General features: G+C 43.6%; 1 protein-coding gene across 1 annotated transcript; it reads left to right on the plus strand.

The window, feature by feature from the left end:
• The first annotated feature begins 9638 nt into the window (after window positions 1-9638).
• ZACN (zinc activated ion channel) lies at window positions 9639-24009 on the plus strand. The gene is made up of 10 exons (XM_083725696.1): window positions 9639-9865; window positions 10377-10436; window positions 13338-13498; window positions 14407-14451; window positions 14695-14801; window positions 15916-16085; window positions 17313-17437; window positions 18861-19065; window positions 22627-22821; window positions 23697-24009. The coding sequence occupies exons 2-10, from the start codon at window positions 10391-10393 to the stop codon at window positions 23891-23893; spliced, it is 1251 nt and encodes a 416-aa protein (XP_083581822.1). The 5' UTR covers window positions 9639-9865; window positions 10377-10390; the 3' UTR covers window positions 23894-24009.
• The last annotated feature ends 239 nt before the right edge of the window (window positions 24010-24248 follow it).

The following is a 24248-nucleotide window of genomic DNA, read 5'->3' on the forward strand; positions in this document are numbered from 1 at the left end:
TGCTTTTAACAACAAATATACCTACATTAATCTCACTATTCCAGCAGCAAAACTGACACATCACACATTACCATGGTTGTTCAGGTGGAGGTTAATGCTTTTGCTTTCTGTTTTCTGTGTTTATTCCATAGCTGCACAAAATATTTGTGAAATTATTTAGGCACTGCTCCTCTGAAGCGGCGGAATGTGGTGGCCACCTGGACTTATAGAATCTACATTTCTTTCCCTGTCCCCACAAAAAATCAACGTTAGAGTTCCATGTTGGAATCTGTATGCCAAATATTCTGTGGATGCATGCAAATCAGGGCCATTCATTACCTTTCCAGAACTGAGGTGTCCAATGTTGAAAAGATAGACTGGTGGATTCTAAAGCTTTGCCCAGTCTTTGGCCCCAACCAGGGCTGGGAAACCTTTTGTGACGGAAAAGTTAGTTCCACAAGTATTTCATTTTACTTTTATCTCCTGCCAGCAAATGGTTAAAGAACGGCAGCCTCTGATTAGCTGAGGTTCCAGGAGGGAGAGTTTAAAAGGAGAGGTTTTGGAAGGAGAGAGTTAGGTTGGTTTTGAGTTGTGGTTGTGGAGGGTGTTGGAATAGAGGTTGGGAGTTAGGTTAGGAGATAGATTGAAATATACAGAGTGCTGAGGAGGAAGAGTTGGTTCAGGAGAAAACATTCACGCCGAGTGTACAGAGAAGGACTGAGTGTAGTGTCCTGCAGGAATAATAGGACCAGATCTTGCTGGGAGACTGAGGGAGAGACAGGAGAAGTAGCTGGAAAGGGATGTCTACTGCGGTAGAGTCTGGAGGGGAGAGACTCTTCTGAGGAAGGAAGAGACTCCCAAAACCCAGTTAAGGAAGGTGGGTTGTGAGTCCTTAAGACTATTACTGAAAGTTACCTCAGGAGTTGGAAAGTGCTGCCTCAGAAAGGGGCCAAACTAAAAAAGCTGAAACTTCTGTGAAACGAATTCAGCAAACTAGCATATTGATTCTGAAGTAACCTAAGTTTCTCCACTTGTATTACAATACAGTAATACCTCGACAAACATCTGCTTCATCTAGCGTCCATTCTGGCGAATGTCCTCGGCAAACCCAGAAGTACCAGAATGTGTTACTTCTGGGTTTGCTGCTTGCGCATGCGCAGAAGCACAAACCACTCCATGTGCGTGCGCAGACACTGTGCTTTGCCCTGCATCCTTTTCAGCTAGTGGCTGGGGCTCCAGAACGGATCCCGGCCACAAAACAAGGGACGACTGTACCTTGTTTTAAAATAAACCTTTATTGTTATTTTAAAAACACCCACTTGAGACTCCAGCTTATTGGTTATTTCCCTCCCAAAATCTCCCACTAGATTCTCTGAGATAGTTAGCATTTGTTTTAAGGGTTGTTCAGTGAGGTGGGGGCAACATATGTAAGAGAGAGTGGGCAAGTTGGCGCGAGCGGTAACTGAGGCGTCGGGCCCATCGCACCTTTGGCCCTCCAGGTGCAGCTGAACTACTGCTCCCATCATCCCTGATCATTGGCCATACAGGTTAGGACTAATGGGAGTTGGAGTCCAACATCATCTGGAGGGCACCAGGTTCTCCAGCCCTGCCATTGGGCAAGGTGGCAAGCAAATTGGTTGTCACAGCACCTCACGAATCCCATATGACAAGTTCACTGATTGGGGGAAGGAAGCAATGCCTCTCTCTACAGAGGACTCGGAGCTTGTTAATCAGGAACAAATAACATTGCCTTCCGTTGAGTGGGTATTGCTGTTTCAAAAGGGCCTGAAGACATAGCTGCAAAGCCCTTTTTCAAATGCATTTTGTGCTAATTAAATGTGAAATCATTCCCTTCTCTTCTTTTATATCCCAGCACACCGAAGAGTGGGCTGGAGGGAAGGGGCAGCGGAAAAGCCAAGCAAATTCAGCAAGCAACATGTAAGGAAAGGAGGTGTTCATGTGCAGAAAAGAGAAATAAATGAAATGCATAAGTAAATCTATAAGCTAGGGCATAGTTTATCACACTGTTTTATTGTGAAATAAAGAATTTTACAATAAAGCAGTCTAATTGTGCTTACAAAAAAGCAATGTTCCGCTGTCTCTAATTACTATCTATTGCTTAGCATACTTTCTCACCTGCCATTCATTGTTACCAAGCCCAACATGAGTTACAACATAAAAGACGCAACATGAAAATACAACACAGCAAGAGCAGATAAAACCCCCTTACTTAATACAAGCATGAATATACTCAAAAAACAATATTTTTAAATAAAGTTTTATTAATTATTTTCACAATACAATAAAAGTCACACCAACCCACACGAAGAATAACAAAAAAGAAAAGAAAAGAAGAAATATTTTTTAAAATACAAGATTCTCTCTTACAAGTGTAACCCAACTTTTGTCCCATACAGAAAAAGATGTCGTCCCCCCCCCCCCCAGCTCTCACCTGGAAGCATCCCTTTCTTCTTTCAGCCTCTCACCCTGGGAGATCTCCCCTCCCTTGTCTCTCACACAAGGTCCTTCAAACGGCCCACCACCTTCATATGTATGCAATTCTTACCCAAATACAACAATAAATAATATTAAGGGAAATAATAATAGAATAGAGAGAGAGAGATAAGAATAATAACAAAGATGAAGAAAGAGATAAAAATGACTTCCGACTATCCATCCATCAGTTGTGCCAGGAAACATTCCTCATAATAGTTCCATGTCCAATCCCGAATAATATCCATTTATTCCTCCCTCTGCTGATGTTTTCCCAATGTTCAACCCAGGAAGCACAGAGTCATTCCTTTCCCTTTCCATCCAAGAAATCCAAGAGAGATTCTCCAATTACAATTATGAGTAAGAGTCAGTCATAGAATTCTTCCAGTCCAACCTCACAACTTGACTTCCAGATTAAATATAACAATCTTCCCATTTCCTGTCACCCTAGCTTTCCGCTGCTATCTTTAAGATAGATTTACATTCTACCATTTCCTGTATTTCCCAATCCTTTTTTTCAAGAGTATTTCAGGTGACATAGTTGCCTTTTCTTCTGAGATCATTCCAAATCTTGCACAGGGCTCACCTTCCATGGCATTAAAGTTTCTATGGTCTTCTGCCACTGAGAAGCATTCAGCAATCAGATACAACCCAGGAAGCCACTTTGCAGCAATATTCTCCTGAAGCACTTGCCTGGCTCGCTTTTATTGAAGGCTGCTGTTTACTTAGTAACCCCACTGTTTTGCAGAACCATCCATCTTGTTGATGTAAACCAGAAAGAAAGAGTTGATAGGCCTCAAAAGCCAACACTGTGGTAGCAACTGCTGAGGTGAGATAAGCCATGATAACAGGCATTTGCTGACGCTTCAGGAGTGATGGCGACTGACTGTTAAGGGATGAATATAATCTTAGGATTATAGCAATGGAAGGGACTTCAAAGGGCATCTAGCACAATCCTGTGCAAGTGAAGGAAACATACTGAAACAACATTGATGGCAAGTGTTCATCTAGCCTTGCCTAAGAGCTGCTAATGATGGAGAGTTCATTACCTTCCAAAGTAGTCTGTTCCACCGTCAGAACAGTTTGTACTTCCAGGAAGTTCTTCCTAACATTGTCTCAGGCCACATCTGTACCTTACATTTAAAGCAGTATCATACCACTTTAACTGTGACGGCTTCTCCCAAAGGATCTTGGTCCCCATTTGCTTGGCAATCTCTTTACATACTTGGTGATGGCAGTTTCTTGTGAGATGTTCACATGAACACTGTGCCTTTAAAGCACATGACTTCCTACAAAGAATCCTGGGACCTGTGGTTTACTCCTCACAGGGCAACAATTTCCAATACCCTCAATTCCCATCACAATTCCCAGTATTCTTTGGGGGTAAGTCATGTGCTTTAAAGGTATGGTATTTGTTTCTAACCAAGAGGAAAGGTTGTCCAATGGTAAGTTATTGAGCTGGCCTTGGTTGTGCTTCTAATTCCTGCATCAGTGCAAGTTGAGCTCAGTTCCCTTGAGGGCCACCACACGCCCGCAGCTCTGGGCTGTTCCCTAGCTGGGTGAGAGTGTAGATATTCCATTGGGCACTTTCCTTCACACAGAGATCAGCTTCAGACAAATAACTGATTATGAATCCAAAGTATAGCGTTGTCAGGCACTTAAAGAATGTAACAGCTGACACTGGGGGAAACCACAACACTTCTCTGCCTCTTCCACATCTCCATCTTTCAAGGGAAATGGGTGTGTTCTGCAAGGCTAAGCATCTTTCTAGCGCAAACAGCCTTACCTAATGGTGTGAAGCAAGAGGAACAACAGGCACCAGGTGCCTCAAAGCAAAAACCATAATGCAGCTCAGTGACCTGCCACCAGAGCTCTTTCCTGCTGCTTAATGGCCAATTAAAAGCAACGGAGAGCTAAGACTTGTTGCCACTTTACAGAGCCTTCCCCAATGGCTTAGAGTATAATGGACAGACTTATACGTTGAACACAGAGCACAGCACTGGGATTGCATACATTTCTTGCTCCGAGGTAGGGCATTCATCCCGAGCTGTATTGTGCTGGTCAGATCTGCCTGAACGAATTCCTATGCCCTAACAATAACCCAGAGATGCATTTTACATAAAAGCACACATTCTACTCATGTAAAAACTCCAGGCAGGCCCCACAAATAACCCAAAGATGCATTTTAAATAAAAGGATACATTCTACTCATGTAAAAACATGCTGATTCCCGGACCATCTGCAGGCCAGATTTAGAAGGTGACTGGGCTTCATCAAGAGGGAGGGTGGGATAAATAAATACTGTACATTTCCATGTAAAAGACTAGGGTTTTTTTTACTAAAAAATAATGTTAAAAAGGGAGGGTAGTCTTATACACGGGGACAATCTTCCCCAATTTTCTTAATTTTAGTACCCCAAAATAGGGGGTGTCTTGTACATGGGTGTGTGTTATACATGGAAAAATACGGTAAATGCAATGTTATTACATGTAAGTTTCAAGGCATCTCCATCTGCCATGAGGGTGACAGTGTTGCTTCAAGGAGCAGTAACTCTGGCAGCGTTAACTTACAAACTTACAAATTGAAGCTTTCAAATATATGTTTTGGATCTGAAGACAGTATTATTAGGGAACAGGGTTAGTCAAGAGCAGTGCTTTTTTTAAATGTATTTGTATTAAAGATTTTCTTGATTTACAGAAGTATGTGTAATGTCTCTCTCTCATATTTTTTCCATGTAACATTTTTACAAATCAGTTTCATTTGTTTAGACATTGGGAAGAAAAGGGGGAGAGGGGTGGAGCGGGGGGGGGGAGCAGTGCTATTTTTCTAGAAAAAGAGGTGCTGGAAACTCACCATGAACACCTCCCTTGTTCTCTTAGAATGGCAGTGATGCCCACCTGAGAGGTTCTGGAATTGAGTTCCGGTGAGATGTCAAAGATTGGTTGACTGCAGGTCCAGCAAGCTGTGGAAATGCAGTTGACTGTCAGGCTGCTCTAAAGTTGTGGTGTGTGGCCTTGCAATATTCTGTGGGAAAGGACAGTTTTGTTGGGGAAAAGGACAGCGGTGTGCAGTATTCTGTAACAGCTGAGGCTGCTTTTGAACAAGAGGTGTCCTATAAATGGGGCACATTTATTGATCCCGGTTCTTTTTTTCCTGCAAGAGTTTACCGAACAGGCAGAACTAATCTGAACCTGACCTGTATCTATGCACTGCTGTGCTGGGAATAAACAGTGTTAATTAAAAGGTCATCACATTTCTTCTCCTCTGAACGGCAATACATTGTTTGCTAGTGCTTCATGCATAAAAGCCCGGCAGCGCTCAAGTGGGTGTATGATTTTGAAGCGTTATGACTGGCTCTTAATCTAAACAGTCTCTGCGTCCTGATTGATTTCAAACAAAAAAAGCGCAATTAAACATACATCCAGAAGGAAATTGATTTCCCCTCAAATGAAAGGATTCCAGTAATGCTATTGTTTGGACAAAATGCTAAAAGCTTCCCTTCTTTGGCCAGTGGACTCTTTGCCAGATGGGCTGCCAGGAACATGAACTGCCCAGCCCTTTCAGCAAAAAAGAAGGGGGGGGACCCGCCAGGTGTGCACTCACAGATCATTGCAGAGGGTGGGATGGGGTGAGTGGGAGAGGATTGTGGAGAAAAACAGAGGTAAAATGGTGCTATCCAAACAAACCATTAATCTCCAGGTCTGGGAGCTATTCCATCCCTACCTGCTCAGAACACGATATAATTATGCAGGATGGGAAAGACGTGTCGTGAATCACAGAAAGAGAATAAGTAGCTAACAAGAACTGAGCAAATAATGAATGTGTCAGATGAAAAGAAATTTCAGAGAAGGCTGCTTTAGTTTAATCCAAACCAGGGGCAAAAACAAGCTTTATGACAGAATTCAACCCATATGCTTATGCCAAGTTAACTTTATGGGGTAATCCAGATTTAAAGATAGAGAGTCAACTCTTGTTTTTTTAAAGAAATTGGTAGAATGTGGGATACATTCATTAGATCAGTTCAGGTGGGGAGAGAGGTGGGTCATCCAAGCCCTGAACAGTGACTTTCTAGTTCTTCATGTCTATGAACAGTGTCCTTTCAATACCACAGGGATTCCTTTTTATGTCATGTTTCATTTAATACTGGACCGACTTGAGATCCCCCAGCTTAAAACATGTCCAAGGTGACCCCTGCCTATCTTCTTGGGAAATGTTCAAGGACCTTCTATCCCTACTAGTAGCGGATGTGAATATGCCTGCTTGAGACAGACCATTTCCCAAATTGTTCATAGGCACAAAATTTACGGCATGCAATGCCTTAAGAGAAAATATTATGAAAATGATTTATAGGTGGTACATGACCCCAGTCAAGCTTGCAAAAATTTATCATCTGCTCAATAATAAATGTTGGAAATGCAATGCGACTGAAGGTACCTTTTATCACCTTTGGTGGACTTGCCCGAGGATTAAAGCCTTCTGGGAAATGATTTATAATGAAATTAAGAAGGTACTTAAATGTACTTTTCATAAGAAACCAGAGGCATTTCTCCTGGGCATGGTCGGCCAATTGGTGTCAAGGAAGGATAGGACGTTTTTTATGTATGCTACCACAGCAGCAAGGATCCTTTTAGCAAAGTATTGGAAGACACAAGAACTACCCACACTGGAAGAATGGCAGACGAAGGTGATTGACTACATGGGATTGGCGGAGATGACGGGCAGAATCCGTGACCAAGAAAAAGAGACGGTGGAAGAAGACTGGAAGAAATTTAACGTATATCTCAAGAACTGTTGTAAAATTAATGAGTGCTAAAATGTCAAGGGAAAGGAAAAAATATAGAATTACAGCTGTAATTGACTAAGTATGAGGAGAAGGTAAAAAAAGAAAATGAGCAATTAGTTAATTGGAGTGAGGGGTTGTTGAAGAAATTTTAAAACAGGGATGCAGAAAAGGGGAGGTAAGGGGAAGTCTGGGAAGCAAGGTTTACGAAAAAGAGGTTTCGAAATTTTACATGTTTATATGTTTTGTTTGTCTATGTATTGTATGTTGTTTTGTTTTTTAATTTGTGTTGGAAAATCAATAAAAATTATTATAAAAAACAAAAACAAATTGTTCATAGGCACAAGCACAAATGGCTCAGCACTCCACAACAGTGACAGCCGAGGACGTGATGTGATGCTTCCTGGGGCAAGCAGCATTCCTGTGTTGCCCTACAGCAGATTGAGGAAAAGGGACAAAGTGGGTCAGGATGGGGGGAGCTGAAACTATACTGCCTTTAGCTGCAGCCATACTCTCTGGCTGATAGGTTGCAAACTGTTATGTACTGAAGTTCTCACCCTGGGTCAGCAGGGGGATACTATAGATAGTTATGCAAATGAAGGATCGAAAGTGACGTTCAGTGATTGGATAGTTTTAGAAAGTTGTTACAGTAACGTGGTACTGGAGCTCTATATAAGCAGGCTAACTGAGCCCTTCAGTTCAGTTCTGTCCTGGCCTGTGAGTAAACAAGAGCTGTTTGAAGAATCACTGCGTCGTCTGATATGTTCACCCACAACTTAACACAAACCAACTGAGACCGCTCTCCTTCCTACAAAAGAAAAGGCAGGGGAGAGAATTCACCATCCATTCTTTATCAGATATTTCCAACAAGGTTTGAAATGCCAACTTGGCTCAGGAACAGTTTACCTGCCCATTGTACCTTCTTAAAAGGCAAAGTTTTGAACAAGGGTTGTCTCTTTTTGTTTGTAATAAGGAAGTATAATGACGACATTATACTGTGTTGTTAAACGGGTGAGAGAATTAGAAAGGAGCCACGTTGCTAAACCATTATAAAATAATGCAAACGTTGAAATAAAATATTCCCCCCCCCCACACAAAATAGCTACTTTTGGGGGAGGGTTGAAAATAAAATAAACAGCATCAGTAGCAGCAATCATATTGCTGCCCTTACCTGTCTGCTCTTATACAAACTGGCAATAGTCTCATAAAAGATAATCATTTTATTTTTGTGCAGCTGCATACAGTGCGTGCCCTGAGAGTGAGATGTATAATGGGATTTTAGGATGTATATAGGAGTCCTTTTAGCTTTCAGTTGTTTAGAGCTGGTTAATGGAGGACTTGAAGAACCCCAGAAATCCATTTTCTCCCAGAGCTCTGCCTCACGCAACAGAATTGCTTTGCCAATTATTTATTTCCTGGCAGCTCTGTGCCTGCTGTCTGGGACAAGGACCCTGCACCTTTGACTTTTGTTCTGCATCATGAGTGTTAGCCTGCTGCGCATTCATTTGTTAGTGTCGGGTTTGAACCAACTCTTTGCAAAATGCTCTCTCCCGGCTTGCGTTTGGCTGTCACAAGGCAAGGGTTGGGGAGATTTGTCCTGCATACAGAACTAATGTGGCAGAGGGGCTGGCAGCAGTCCTTCTGTGCAAGTTTGGTGCAGAATTGCTCTACGGTGACCTTACCCCCTGGGAAGTGTGTCCATGGGGCTCAAGCTTTAGAGGCTTAGGAATCAGGAAAGTCCTTGCTTCACATCTTTCTTCTGCCATGAACTCAGTAGAGGCCCTCAAGTAGATTGCTAGCTCTCAGCCTCAGTCCCGCATCTGCAATAAGGAGATAGTAATAGTGGCCTACCTTAGAAGGTTGTTGTAAGGGGTAGAATAGGCTAGCAAAACACACTGTGCTTTGAGCAACCAAATCGGTGGCTAGATTTTACGTTGTGCCATTTTATTTTATTTTACTTGTAATTGTTTTGTTTTAGAGTGGTTTTTATCCTTGTATGATTTATTTCACAGCTTTGAACTTTTGAAACTTACCGGTATTTTGATTGTGTAGTCGCTTCAGACTCGAGTTGTCCCTCTTTCTGTGAAATATTTAAAAATGTATTCTAATAGCAGGTATTTGCAAAGAAGTGAGTCCATGTTTAAATCTTCATTGGCTGGAAATAAATACTGAGATAAACCCTATATTTCATTTCCCCAATAGACAGAAAGAAATGAAAGAGAACACACACCAGCATCTAAGCACATAATAAACAAGGTGTTGGTTTTGTTTGGTTAGTGATGCAGAGAACTAATTCATACTTCTCTTTATGGCAATTTACACCCTTCTACACACATACACATTTCCATTGTGTTGTTTCACAATGGACTGTTGTTGTTGCTGGGAATGCAATGAAAGCCCAGGAAATTATCTCCCAAAGGGCAGCTGTTGGTAGAAAGAAAACCAGAGGGTTGCAGAGCTTTGTTGTTCATGAATTGAAGCATGGCAGGCTGACATTACAATCCATCCCCAAAAGAGATATCGTAGTAAATGGCCTATATAAAAACTGGTTCTGTGCTGCTCAGGTCAGCCCTTACCTCATGTCTGATGTGAACAGTGTGGCTTCTTCTGCAGGTATGATGAATAAGTGCGTGTTGATTGCAAATTATCCTGGGGGGGGGGGGTCCAGAGGCATGTAGATTTTGCAAAAGGCAGCTTTTGTTGAATCTCTTGTCCTGTGTTCATGTGGTTATAGAATAATAAGTATTGTTTGACTGCCCCATAGCCTGAGAAGATAAGGCAGAAGACAATACCTAGAGATGATAACTTCCAGAAAGCCGTGAGTGGAGAAGCTCAAGTAGCCCTCACTCAGTGGAGAACAGAGATACATATTTTTGTAAGATTATGTGCTTTGTAATGTGAGAATACCCATGAAAGTATCGTTAGGCAGTCCTACACACCTGGAAGCCACTTCAGAGTTCAAAACTAGCAGAATTGAAATTTCCATCTCCTTTTCACTGGCAGCTTCATGCTCTAGCTGGGCCACCAACCGTGTGTGACAAATGGTCGTTTTGGCTCTCTGTGCTATGAATTGGTGTCAAATTTACCTTGCATTAGAGCCTGCTGCCATGCTTTCATATTGCAGGACCTTAAAAAAAGATGATGGTGACAAGGATCTGCCTGAATCTCTTCCTCTTGGTGCTAGGTAAGAGGAACTTGTTTTTTTTTTTAACGCTGTATACACTTGGGGCAGTACAGTGGTACCTCGGGTTAAGTACTTAATTCGTTCCGGAGGTCCGTTCTTTACCTGAAACTGTTCTTAACCTGAAGCACCACTTTAGCTAATGGGGCCTCCTGCTGCCCCTGCACCGCCGCTGCGCAATTTCTGTTCTCATCCTGAAGCAAAGTTCTTAACCTGAGGTACTATTTCTGGGTTAGCGGAGTCTGTAACCTGAAGTGTATGTAACCCGGGGTACCACTGTATTCAGTTACTGTGTCCCACCAGCACAACAGGACTTTCTCCCCTCTCCACAGCCCACCCTCCCCAAATTGGCTTCAGATGATTGGAGGAAAGCCCCAGAACAGATTTAGGGGGCAGGTGGGGGAAGGAGAGGAGGAGAAACAGGAATCCTTACTCTGATGGATGGAACATTCACTTATTACGACGTTGGATGCAACCCATATAGTCTAACCGATAGGTGCTTGCTCTTGGTTCCACTACCGTATTTTTCGCTCTATAAGAAGCATTTTTCCCCTCCTAAAAAGTAAGGGGAAATGTGTTTGCATCTTATGGAGCGAATGCAGGCTGCGCAGCTATCCCAGAAGCCAGAACAGCAAGAGGGATTGTTGCTTTCACTGTGCAGCGATCCCTCTTGCTGTTCTGGCTTCTGGGATTCAGAATATTTTTTTTCTTGTTTTCCTCCTCCAAAAACTAGGTGTGTCTTATGATCTGGTGCATCTTATAAAGCGAAAAATATGGTGATGTATACAAAAATGAAGGTATTTGGGTACAGTCTAAGTGAAAATAACTTACAAAAAATGTATATTAGGGAAAACTGCTTGCAAAAATGTGTATATTAGGATAATATTAGGATAATTTTCATGAGGACTTAAAAAAAAAGCAAACTGATAGGGAAATGGGGAAAACTGAAATTACGATTGCAAAAAATGGAGAGAAATGGAGGCTTACCCATCTCTGTATAGCACACAATACATCTAAACACAAGGCGTCAGATAGAAAAGAAGGATTAGAGGGCAGGGGAGGTCTTCCTCAAAATTTCTCGTCTTCCTCTTTTTTTGAAGGAATGGGTTTCCCAAACGCAAAACTGACTGTGAAGGCAGTTTGAAACTGCACCAAAATCCCTATTTTTCCTTAGCTAAAATCCATTAACTTGAGCTTTGAGTCAATGTATAAAAAAAAAGCCGTCTGTGCTCAGAGCCCTCTCCTTTATCAGTTTGTGACCGCTGGGATGACCCTGACTGCACCAGCAGAACAGAGAAGACACGTCCGTGCCTTATCTTATGTGCTGACCACAAAAGACGCACAGACCTAAGTCCGGAACAATGCCAAAAGCGTGTTCTCAGAGATGACACCTCTTCCTCCAAGATAAGAGTAGGAAGAGGAAGATCCTTTTATGGTCAGAAGTACAGGAAGGAATTCCCTTTTATGGTTAAGAATACCAGAGCAAGAACATATGTGATATCAACCTGCGTACATAGGCTGACGTGGTTGGATTTATATGGGAAGGAGGGAGAGGGTGCCTGGAGGATATATATACTGCATGAAACTTGTCATTTCTTTGGACTTGCTGTGGACTTGATCACACAAGTGCCTTCTGCTACCCGGAGAGCAGAATAAACTCTTTCTTTGAACCAACCTCGGTGTCATTTGACTTCCTTCCTCCTGTCCTCCTGAACCAACCTCGGTGTCATTTGACTTCCTTCCTCCTGTCCCGGAGCAAAGCAGACCCAATCGGTGAACTCCAATAAGGCTACATTTTGAAAGTATTAACCCCATAGTTTTTTTCCAGCATGATGCAGCTGGCTGGTGCTAGCCCTGACCATACCATTGCATGTCCATACAATGGCAGCTTTTAATCTAATATGCTGCTGAGTCTCTGAGGGGTGAGGAGCCTATGGCCCTTCAGATACAGTGGTACCTCGGGTTAAGTACTTAATTCGTTCCGGAGGTCCGTTCTTTACCTGAAACTGTTCTTAACCTGAAGCACCATTTTAGCTAATGGGGCCTCCTGCTGCCACCACACCGCTGGAGCACGATTTCTGTTCTTATCCTGAAGCATTATTTCTGGGTTAGCGGAATCTGTAACCTGAAACGTATGTAACCTGAAGCATATGTAACCTGAGGTACCACTGTACGGTTGCCATATGTCCAGAATTTCCTGGACATACCTGGAATACTACAGTTGAAAGCAGTGTCCAGGAGGAAATAGGCTTAAATGTTGGCAGTGTCATTTTTGCCAATTTCCCTCAAAAATAGCTGAAGAACTTCTGTCTGGATTTTCACTTTTTGAAATATGGCAACCCTGCTTCAGGGTTTGTTGGACTCCAGTTTCCATCAGCCCCAGTCAGCATGGTCAGTGGTCATGGACTCAGGGAGCCAAAGACCAACATCTGGCGAGCCATTCCTCTCCTACAATGCATATTAAAAACAACAACACACGTTTAACTTGTTTTTATAACAGTATAACTACATTGTTATAAACAGCCCTGGGGCATTATGGTAAAACGTGAATAAGAAATCCTACATGGTATTTTGTATTTGGATTATTGTAAATTGTTTTAATTGTAAAAATTAAATTGATGAAAGAAAGAAAGAAAGAAAGAAAGAAAGAAAGAAAGAAAGGAAGGAAGGAAGGAAGGAAGGAAGGAAGGAAGGAAGGAAGGAAAGAAAGAAAGAAATCCTACAAATACATATATGAATAGCTCTTGCAGAGCAAAATAGTTCTGTTGCCTAATAGTTGTGAGTGGAATAATTTGCTGCAAATATCCTCCTTATTTCCAACATAAAAGAATCAATGTTTGATTTGAGATGGAGTGCATTATATGAATGGCTCTGAAACGGACTACTTGTGTATTTTGCTTTTAGCAGCCTTGCCTCAGATGACTTTGCAAGATTCTATCAACTCCTTGGAAGTGAAGTTATTAGAGTCACTGCTGAATACATATTCCCCATCCCTGATGCCCAGAAATGGAAATGGCCCCCTTGTGGTGGATGTCAAGATAGAGATGTCTAACGTGCTTCATGTGGTAGGTATAACAACTTATACAGTGGTACCTCGGGATGTGAACGGGATCTGTTCCAGAGCCCCGTTCGCATCCTGAAGTGAACGCAACCCGAGTCTGCACATGCGCAGGTCGCGATTCGCCACTTCTGTGCCGCGGAGCGCAACCCAAAAACGCTCAACCTGACTAACTTCAACCTGAGGTATGACTGTACCACGCTTACAAATTGACATTCTGTCTGCAAACAAGGATTATACTAATATAATGTTCATGTTCAAAATAATGTATGTTCAAACCACCCCGAGACCCATGGGTATAAGGTAAGGGGTATAGGGTACACGGGTAAGGGGACGCGGGTGGCTCTGTGGTCTAAACCACCGAGCCTCTTGGGCTTGCTGATCAGAAGGTTGGCAGTTCGAATCCCCGCAACAGGGTGAGCTCCCATTGTTCTGTCCCAGCTCCTGCCAACCTCGTAGTTCAAGTAGATAAATAGGTACCGCTGCGGTGGGAAGGTAAACAGCGTTTCCATGCACTCTGGTTTTGTCACAGTGTTCTGTTGCGCCAGAAGTGGTTTAGTCATGCTGGCCACATGACCCAGAAAGCTGTCTGTGGATCAATTCTGGCTCCCTCAGCCTGAAAGTAAGATGAGCGCCACAACCCCATAGTCACCTTTAACTGGGCTTAACCATCCAGGGGTCCTTTATCTTTACCTTACCTATAGGGCAGTATGATGATGATGATGATGATGATGATGCAACCGAGTATGGATGAATCCCAAGCTGGAGCTGTTATATGGAAGTGAAAACAGTTTTTGAGCCAACATAAAAGGGCAGATTTTTTGGAGCCATGTTTTATTGAAAATTCTTGTATGTACGTGTTTGTGTGTGTGCATGTATTTGTGTGCATTTGACCTTGAATTCTTTATCCACTAGGACATCATGCAATATACTATCTCATCTGTCCTCGTGCTTTATCAGGTAATGCTTAGTCTTTCTTATCAAAGAACTGGGAAATAATAGGAGATAGAGTGGTCCTGAAGGCAGGCTCCACTCTCCACATTGTCTGCTCACACTTCCTGATCAAATAATTAGCTTGATCATGTCCATGGGATGCTGAAGTGATACCGTTGGTGAGTGAAGCAGATTTTAGATTTGAAAGGGTGGGTGAGTGGGGAGGAGGATACAGTCAAGATTAACGTTTCCTTTCACTGAAATCTTCAGTCATGGTATGCTGAACAGCTGGCCTGGAATGAAACAGAGTTCCCCTTCACCACCATCACTGTGCCCTGGGGTTCGGTGTGGACTCCTTCCCTCACAGTTCAAGAATCGTAAGTAGCCTTGAAAAATGTACACATGTACCATTCCACATATGTCCCAAGGGTTTCTCCAGTCTCTGACCCTGAAAAAGGCACAGGACAGGGGTAGGGACCCTGAAGCCCTCCTCCAGGTTGGACTGCAGCTCCCATCAGCCCCAGCCAGCATGACTACTATTCTGGAATGCTGGGAACTGGAGTCCAGCAACATCTAGAGGGGCCCAGAGTCCTCATCACTGAAAGAGGGAATGTGGAAAGGAAAAGAAAATGTGAGAACAGCATCCGACACCGTACCAGACCCAAAGTCCCTGGGATGTTGCATATAGGGCCAGATGATGACAACCATCCCATTGCTTCCCACCTGCAACCTGTGGCATCAGGTCCCCAGAGGTATGCTCCTTTGAAATGTACCCACCTGCCATGAATTTGTCCACTCCTTTTGTAAAGCACCCATCTCCTTGAAGGCAGAAATCTATACAGCCTTGCACACAGAATAATCTGACAAGGCGCCATACCGTCTCTCTCTTGGCCAATGCATCAACTGATAGGAGTACAGTGGTACCTCAGGTTACAGACGCTTCAGGTTACAGACTCCGCTAACCCAGAAATAGTACCTCGGGTTAAGGATGAGAACAGAAATTGCGCAGCAGCGGCGCAGCAACAGCGGGAGGCCCCATTAGTTAAGTAGTGCTTCAGGTTAAGAACAGTTTCAGGTTAAGAATGGACCGCCGGAACGAATTAAGTTCTTAACCCGAGGTACCACTGTAATTCTCCACAAACACAGAAGAGTGTAACATACCGGCAGATGGGAAACTTTAGCTAAGCCTAAATTCCTTTTCTGGATTTCATTCCTCCCCATTTTCATACAGCATTGTGTATCTTCATATTGTGATGTGTGAAGACAGGACAGGGTCTCTTTATTAAACCTTGAGTCAGCTCTTCCTGTACCACCACTCCTGCTCACTTTTCTTATCCATCTGCCCAGGTGACCCAAACACTCACCTTGTGGGCGAGTTCCTAGTAGATGCCATTCTACATGTCCAAACAGCATGAGATGCATGCTGCAGCGAACAAGGAAGGTCCCCCTCTGCTGTCCCCCTTGTCTTACAGCTCCTTTTGTTTACCAAAGGTTTGAAGTGACATGGAAAACAGAGTCTCCTCCCATAGTGCTTCACAGTGATGGGAAAGTGGAGTTTGCGCTCTCTCTGCGCATCGACAGCAACTGCAACTTTGATCTCTTATACTACCCACGAGACAGCACTCGCTGCACTCTGAGCTTCTCCTCTCTAGCCAACACGGGTAAGTGAGATGCCTGCTGATGCAAATGTCAGAATCTGGTAAATGTAGTGCAGAAGGAAATAGTCTGGCAAGACTGCTGGTTGAAAGGGTAAATAAAAAAGGTTGATTACTCATGGCAAACAAACCTATTCTAGGTATAGTTGTTACAAGATGGAACCAAGAAGTCAACAGAAGCCCATGTTCATTCTGACTGAGCTAGAAGAAGTAGCAGGAAGGAAGCCTGAAAGGAAGTGATCTACTTTAGGAAGTAGCTACTAAAAGTGAAGAAATCAGTGAGGAGAAAGGACAAGTTGCCTGTCTGTCCCCCGCCCCACCCCTCCGCTCAGTTCAGGTGGGGTGACTGTGTCCGGGAGTCCACTGAGGGACCAAAGGGTCACTACACCTCTCTCAATGGCTGCCTGTGTGGAGTCGTGGTATCCAATCCATGTTGGGGGGCGACTCCCTAGCACAAGTTTGACCCCACCAGGTTCCTATCAGGTAGCAGGCAGGCTGCCTGATGCAGGATACATACCCAATGCCTTAGTCAAACCTACTCTTTCCTGGAATCAATAAAGCTGTGGCCTAATTCAACCCAATACCAGTCTCCTATGTCATTCTTGTGGCCTTCCCTTCACCTGCCACAGCCATTATGCACCTGTACCAGCAATTACCACGTCAAATAAGAGTTCCGTATGCCGACCCTCCAAGTGTCCCTATTTTCCAGGGAGCTCCCTGATTTAGAGAAGCCGCCCTGGTTTCTGATTTGATCCCGGAATATTCCACTTTTCCTGAGGATGTCCCTATTTTCATTGGAGAAATGTTGGAGGGTATGGAGTTATCTGACCCTCGAGCTGTCTGAAGGGAATCCTGCATAGGGTAGTTTTTAAAATAAAATGTTTAATGCTTTATTACGTTTTTATGCCTGTTGGAAGCTGCCCAGAGTGCTGGGGCAACCCAATAATACACATGCAATGTGCAGGGTATAAATAGTAAAATTATCATTATGGAATGGGACATCCCTATTTTCATCAGAGAAATGTTGGAGGGTATGCCCACGTGAGGTTTGCCTTAAGGGGAACATGTCTTGGGGTAGCCTGACTTTATGGTCCTTGGGGCTCTTTCCAACTTAGATGCAACTCCTTCTATTGAAGGGAGCATAGATGATCGATTGGACTCCTAAAATCTCTCTTATACTTCCATTGAATATCCAAAGAACTTGTGTGTGTGTGTGTGTTTAACTCTTTCAAGTCAATGAGCTGGAATTCAACGTCTCCATTCAAAACCAGATTCTGAATTTAAAGCGTGAATACCTTGTCATGGATGTGAAAGTCAGCAGCCTGAAGAATTTGCCACAGCCTTGCTTTGTAGTTATGGTAAGGAGATGAAACTGGACTATAACTCAGAGAAGGCATGCAAGGGGCTTCTCTGCTGGGTCCTGACCTCTCATCTGATTGGGGCGCGTGGGAATGTCACAATGCAGGACCTCCCTGCACCATGTGCCTTCAGCCCTGCTGGTGAAAGCAAAGAAGGCAAGTGAGACAGACAGGGGCGCCGACTTATAAAAAATATTGGGGGGGCGGGGGGCCATACCGACTTATAAAAAATATTGGGGGGCCCAAGACCTCCAAACCGCTGCTGCTGGGAGAACGAAAGGGGCGAGCCCCGGGCTGCCCCAACCTTAAGTGAACCTGTGAGGGCCCGCCCTTTGCGGCAGCCGATTGGCTGCCGCCATGGGCGGTGAATATTAATGAGCTAGGGGGAATCCCCGCTTCTATCGTCAAACAAGGAAAATAAAAAATACCAACATAATTTTGTGATTTTACAAAGCATAATATAACTAATAATTTTCTTAAATTATTGGGGGGCAGAGCCCCCCCAAACGAATTTTTGAGGGGGCTCGGGCCCCCTCAGGCCCCATGGAGTCGGCGCCTATGGAGATAGAGCAAACTACTTGGGAGAGGAGCTGCAGGGAATACTCTTCTTGGAAATGTGAACTGTACTTGCAGGAGGGAACATATGCTATTGGACTCCAACTCCCATCAGCCTCAGACAGCAAGGCCAATCAGTGGTCAGAGATGATGGGGTTTTTAGTCCACTGACACCTGGAGAGACACAGGTTCCACACTCCAGATTTAAGGAGCATCTTTAGTTTGCTGCTGCAACATGGTTTTTATTGTAGCATTTCAGAGGATTGAGAGCACTCCGCGTACATTTTTTTGTAATCCTGACAACAACCTTGTAAGGTAGGACTAGATCAGGGATGGAGAGCATGAAGCCCTCCAGGTGTTGCTGGACTTAAACTCCCATCAGCCCAAGCCACCTTGGTCAATGGTCAGGGAAGATGGGATTTGTATTTGAGCAGCGTCTGGTGAGTTGCAGGTTCCCCACCCCTGGTCTAGAAAAAGTTCACAGGGAGGGGATTTCCAGGGCCCTCGAAGTCTGCTTTCAATGACAAAAATGTTCACTTAAGAAGATTAAGTGCACCTTTTTGCGAACGTCTGCTTTTAGGTGACTTTGCTTCTTTCTACATTAATGGCCAGAAGGGCATGAATGACCAAGTTAGGCAAGCGGCTTTTAAAACGTTGCTTGACTTCGCCAATTCCACATTAGATGACAGTAGTGGAAAGTGCCAAAGCTTGTGTTCTTCTTTTGGTATTTACTTATTAGAGGGAGGTTGATTAAATAAATAAATACAACGTATCCAGCCACTTTGCCAACCAATGCCGATGTTTTGCGAAATGCTGAAAGGCTCAAATGCTCATTCCTTTCACCCACAAACCCCAACCTCTTTTCTAGGTGAAGTTAGAAAACACGGGAATGCGAATCGTCCTCTCTGTAATTGTGCCAAGCCTGGCACTTGTGGTAGCTGATCTCTGTGGCTTCCTTATCCCACTCAAAGACAGGCTGGCATACATGATCACCTTGCTGTTGGCTTACCTGGTGTTCCACTCCTCGCTCATTGGCTCCTTGCCCGGCTCTTCTTCCTGCAACCCATTGCTCAGTAAGTTGAACAGGCCAGGAAAAATTAAGTAGCAAAACTGCAGGCGGAATCGTATTACAAGCCACATGGGGCCGTAGCCCAAAATGGCGGCCTGTGGCGCAATTCCCTGTAAAGTTGGTAACCAATTAGAGAGAAAAACACACATTATGGACTGCAGTGAGTGGGGGGGTTAACTCCCCCCCCCAGCTGATGTACCACAATGGACATAAAAGCTGCCCCCAGCAGCTTATTGGAGATCAGCAGAGATGCAATGGACAAACGCTGTCTCTTTTTCAGCAGGCTGAGTAGCAGGATTAGGCCTTTCCCTCTCCTTAGGTGAAAAGCCAGGAGAACTTGATTTCCATCCCCTCTGTGGCATGTGGGGAGGAGCATGAGGATTGAGCCCTCCTGGTCACCTGAGGAGGGGGCATGGCTTCAGGGGAAGAGCACTGGCGAGCTGAAGACTCCTCAGCCTTCTCTTAGAGAAGCCAGTCATGATCAGTCTTGAAGTGCCGGACTTCATGGTAACCTTCCCTATCACACTGAAGAAGAAGAAGAAGACGAAGAGTTTGGATTTGATATCCTGCCTTTCACTCCCTTTAAGGAGTCTCAAAGCGGCTAACATTCTCCTTTCCCTTCCTCCCCCACAACAAACACTCTGTGAGGTGAGTGGGGCTGAGAGACTTCAAAGAAGTGTGACTCGCCCAAGGTCACCCAGCAGCTGCATGTGGAGGAGCGGAGACTCGAACCCGGTTCCCCAGATTACGTGACTACCGCTCTTAACCACTACACCACACTGGCTCTCCTGAAATAGTACTACTCTTTATTTCTTTACAGTGGTACCTTGGGTTACATACGCTTCAGGTTACAGACTCCGCTAACCCAGAAATAGATACCTCAAGTTAAGAACTTTGCTTCAGGATGAGAACAGAAATTATGCGGCGGCGGCGCAGCGGCAGCAGGAGACCCCATTAGCTAAAGTGGTGCTTCAGGTTAAGAACAGTTTCAGGTTAAGAACAGACCTCCAGAACGAATTAAGTTCTTAACCCGAGGTACCACTGTACTTACAATAGTCTTTCCTGTCAAAGTGCCTTTAGTTAATTTTTGCTGGATAAGTTCTGTGTTTTAGCTGCTGCAATTTGTTAAAGGGACTGGATATTGTTAAATTTTAGTGTGTTAGGGGTTGCTTTGTTTTTGTAAGTCGCCTCGAGAGCTCATCCATACTTCCTGTCAGGCTGCATTTCTAGGCACAGGCCTGTGCTTTTAAAGCACCGTGTCTGAGCACAAAAACCCATTCTTAAAAGCTGAATCCCAGCAAATGTGGCTATCCATAAGAAACCCGTTTGTTCTGATTCAGCGTTAAAGAGCAGGTTTTCACAGGGAATGTGCTGGGGCAAAATAAAGCAATAATGCTCAGACATGGTGCTTTAAAGTGTGGAATTGTGCCTAGAAAGTGCAGGGCAAAAGGTAAGTGTGGATGAGCCCTGGGTTTCTTTAGAGAAATAGGCAGACTTTTATTTATTTTTATTTTGAAATGGAAGACAGCATCAAGACAGAGTATCGTGAACTATAGGTCACAGAGGTGGGAAGGAGAGCTTGCCAGAGGGATGTCATTTTGGTCAGTGGCTAAGTGTTCTTCCTACTTTGCAGTGCTTCCCCAAGCACTTCTTGTGAATAAGAAAAACAATGCGCTGATTTAGTTAAGAGCTCCTCTCCCAGCACACATTTCTTCACCCTAACTCAGAATATCCTTCATTGTGCACTGAGGCGCACAGGAATGAGCTAGAGTGCTGTGGAACAAGAGCCTAAATTCTCTTAATTAAGATTAATCAAATGGTTCTTACATCAAACAGCAATATCCTTCTATTCACCATTTTATACACTGCATTTGTAGTGCCTCATCACAACTCTGGATTTGTATGGAGTCAGGGCAGGAGAGGAGCAAAAGAGAAGGCTGCTTACATGGGCAGGGACACACACGCGCGCGCACGCACACACACACACACACACACACACACCTTGATTTTCAAACATGGTTGACTTTGTTGATGAATAAGAGACATTTGTTAGGATGAGTCATGAGCCGTGACTCATGCTCCTTCCCAGACCAGTTTTAATGGCTGTTACAAGACTGCAAAGTGAAGGTTTCTTTCTTTTCCACATCCATGCACATGGCCACACTAAATATCATATTAATAGAGATAGGCAGAAGGTCGATCTGTTGGGTGATTTGGGTGATTTGTGGTGTATTGACCAGAAGTCTGACTCACTATTGTTTAAGAATAATAGCAACAAAATGTCACCAATACTTCTGAGATTCAGACTTGATGACCCATGGGGTCCGTTCCAACACTATAATTATATTATTCTGTTCTATGACTCCCCCACTACCCATCCTAAATGATATTGCTGAAATGAAGAAAGTTTAAGGTAACTAGGTATGGATTTTTGTACTGAAGAACCAGGAGCTCTGTTCAGTTCTGGAACTTAGAAGCAAATACCTGGGCTCAGAATTATCTAATTCTAAGCACACACCATTTTGCAACAGGCACTGGCTTGTAGATCCTGACATTCTAATAGAATACAATGTGCAAAACTAAAAGTCTGCCTGCCCCTGATGCTAAACACATCATCAGTGTCCTCTTTTACAAAATATTTTTTTAAAAGTAGGCCTGTGTGAGTGAGATTCAGGCCTTAGCTATTCCTACAATGGGGTGGGGTGGGGACATGAGAACGATGTGTTTAACAACATGTCTGGAATACACATGGGCTGGCCCTCCAGATGTTGTTAGGCTCCAACTCCCAGCAGCCTCCTCTTTGAATGGCCAATGGTCAGGGAGATGGGAGTTGTAAAGCAACAGCTGGGGGAGCACAGGTTTTCCCTCTCTGGTTTAGGCTGATAGATGGTAGGAATTGCAAGTAAGCAATTGTCAGTACAGATGGAACTCAATTCCAGTTATTGCTCAACTTCATCATTTTCTGATACTGCCAAAACACTTGCTCATTCCCTCCGAAATGCTATTCTTTACTACTCCTGTTCCTGCAATGAATAACACTATAAGGATTGCCGTCATCGTGTGCCTCTTCAAACCTGTCACTTTTTTGTTCCCTGTGCCTGGCTCTCTTGTCCTTTGCAATACAGTACAAAAACCTTTCCCTCATCTTTTGAAATCACTTCATGCTTTTCCTCTGCTCAATCTTTTAGCTCTGTCTTGTTTTCTTCATCCTGGTTGAAACCTCTTGGTTAAGCCTCAGCTCACACTACTATAAAAATTCCTTACTTTGCAGCACATTATCACTAAGGAATGTAATGCCGTCAAAAGAGTGGTCACGAAGACCAAACATCAAGGCCTAGCAGGCAGCTCCAGCCCTCCTTTCTGGCAATAATGTTTTGTAAAAATGATGGTTTCACTGGAAATTATGTGCATGCTTATTTTGAGTTTTTCAGTCCATGTCTGCTAGTTTCCCTCTGGCATTCTACAGCTATGCTAAACAATTTTTTGAAGTCAATTGTTTAGAACAATTATCCAGTGATTTGCTCAACAGCTGTGCAATTAATTTCCTCTTTTTTCTAAACTCCAGGTTATTACTACATCAGTCTCCTGGTGTTACTATTCCTTAGCACAATTGAGACTGTTTTGGTGACAAAGTTGGTTACTGACAACAGTAATATCTGGCTGAATTGTGGATGTCAGCGGGGAAAGGGAAAGGCTACCACTATGCTACCTAAAGACCACAGCAATAATCTTGAACATACAAAAGATCCTGGGAAAAGCGGTAGGTGCTAACGGGAAATAAAACAGAATGACATTCCCCAAGCAAGGTGACTAGTAGCAAGCCACTTTCAGTGTGCAATAGCCTTTCTCAAACATGGGGAACTCAACTACCATCAGCTCCAGCCTGTATTGCACCAGGCTGGGGAAAGCTGGTCTTAACAATACAACATCCTGATGCAGGCAAGCCTCTAGATCCACTGAAGGCTTTGTGGCAGGAAGATGGTGTAGTGCCAAAGAATGATTGAAAAGAATCAGAAGTGTAATTAATTGCTAGCAGGGACACCCCACTCTCTCCCAAACTCTGCTATAGTGTTGCAACAGAAAGGTGGTTCTGAATATCAATAGATGGACAGCTGCAGCAACATGAGAGCCTCAACAACACACCCTTGAAGCCTTAAGGCAGGAGAACTCTGTCCCAGTTTTGTCCTCCCTCTTACCAAGCAAGTATCTATCCTGCAAAGAAAAGAACTTACTTAAAGTACAAGACCTCCTTTATTCAGAATTTAACAAGCCCAATCATTTTCTGAATTCTGATCAGAGGCAAAATTCATTTGTTGCAGAATCTGGGCCCAAACAAACACCAATGCTTAGGAAAGGGGTTTGGATCTACACTAGAACTGTGAATGTATTAAATATATAAAAGGGGTTTGAATTCAATTTCATCAATTACCAGCTGTTTATTTTCTCAAAGTCCATCGGTAATACTTCAAATATACCTTTCAAAAGCATCTCGGGTTCTGCTTATTTTGTTTTCTGCGGCAATCACCCGAAAGGGTTTGCATAAGAGATCACTTGAATTCCCCCCCAAGTGCTTTGGTCATATGAAGTTTGCAAGCTGAGCATTCATTCAGCTCGTCTTTCTCCTTTACCTTTCAGACTGTGGGGCAACTGAAGAGTCATCGCAACTCAAACAAGCTTCTGCCCATGTGGACAGGCTCTTCTTCTTCATCTACTTTGGACTGGTTGTTGTGTTTCATCTCCTGTTTTCCGCACTCTGGCTCTTTTGGAAATGCGAATCAGGGAAGCCTCCAGGAGAAGACTACTTAGATGGAATCAAATGGGAACAAAAATAATGGTGCCACCCTTAAAGCCGCGTTAAAGCCTTGCTTTGTACCGAATTATGCATATTTGCCAATCCTGTATCTGCATAATTTGCTTTGATCTAAAGATTTATGGAAAATGGAGTGCATTCAGCAGTCTTCCAGGAGATGCATTTTGTGCCTTCAGATCTTTCTTTGAACTGATTAAATTTTTAAAAGGAAGATTACATTGAAAATGGTATTTTAGATGTGACACAAATGATTGCTTCTCCCTAAAAAATGTGGAGAGTTTTCCTAGTTCATGTATGTTGCAGAGCAAATGTTCTCGAGTACAGTAGATGCTTTACCCTGATATTATTTTGTGGGCAGGTGAAAACCTTTTCATTTT

Source organism: Podarcis gaigeae, assembly GCF_964106915.1.
Source record: "Podarcis gaigeae genome assembly, chromosome: 2".
NCBI classification, from domain to species: domain Eukaryota; kingdom Metazoa; phylum Chordata; class Lepidosauria; order Squamata; family Lacertidae; genus Podarcis; species Podarcis gaigeae.

Excerpts from the sequence above, each read along its gene's own strand:
- ZACN (XM_083725696.1), top strand. The coding sequence starts at position 10,391 with ATGATGGTGACAAGGATCTGCCTGAATCTCTTCCTCTTGGTGCTAG. Across the intron at positions 17,438-18,860 it reads AGCCTTGCTTTGTAGTTATG|GTGAAGTTAGAAAACACGGG; the intron begins GTAAGGAGATGA and ends CCTCTTTTCTAG. Across the intron at positions 19,066-22,626 it reads TTCCTGCAACCCATTGCTCA|GTTATTACTACATCAGTCTC; the intron begins GTAAGTTGAACA and ends TCTAAACTCCAG.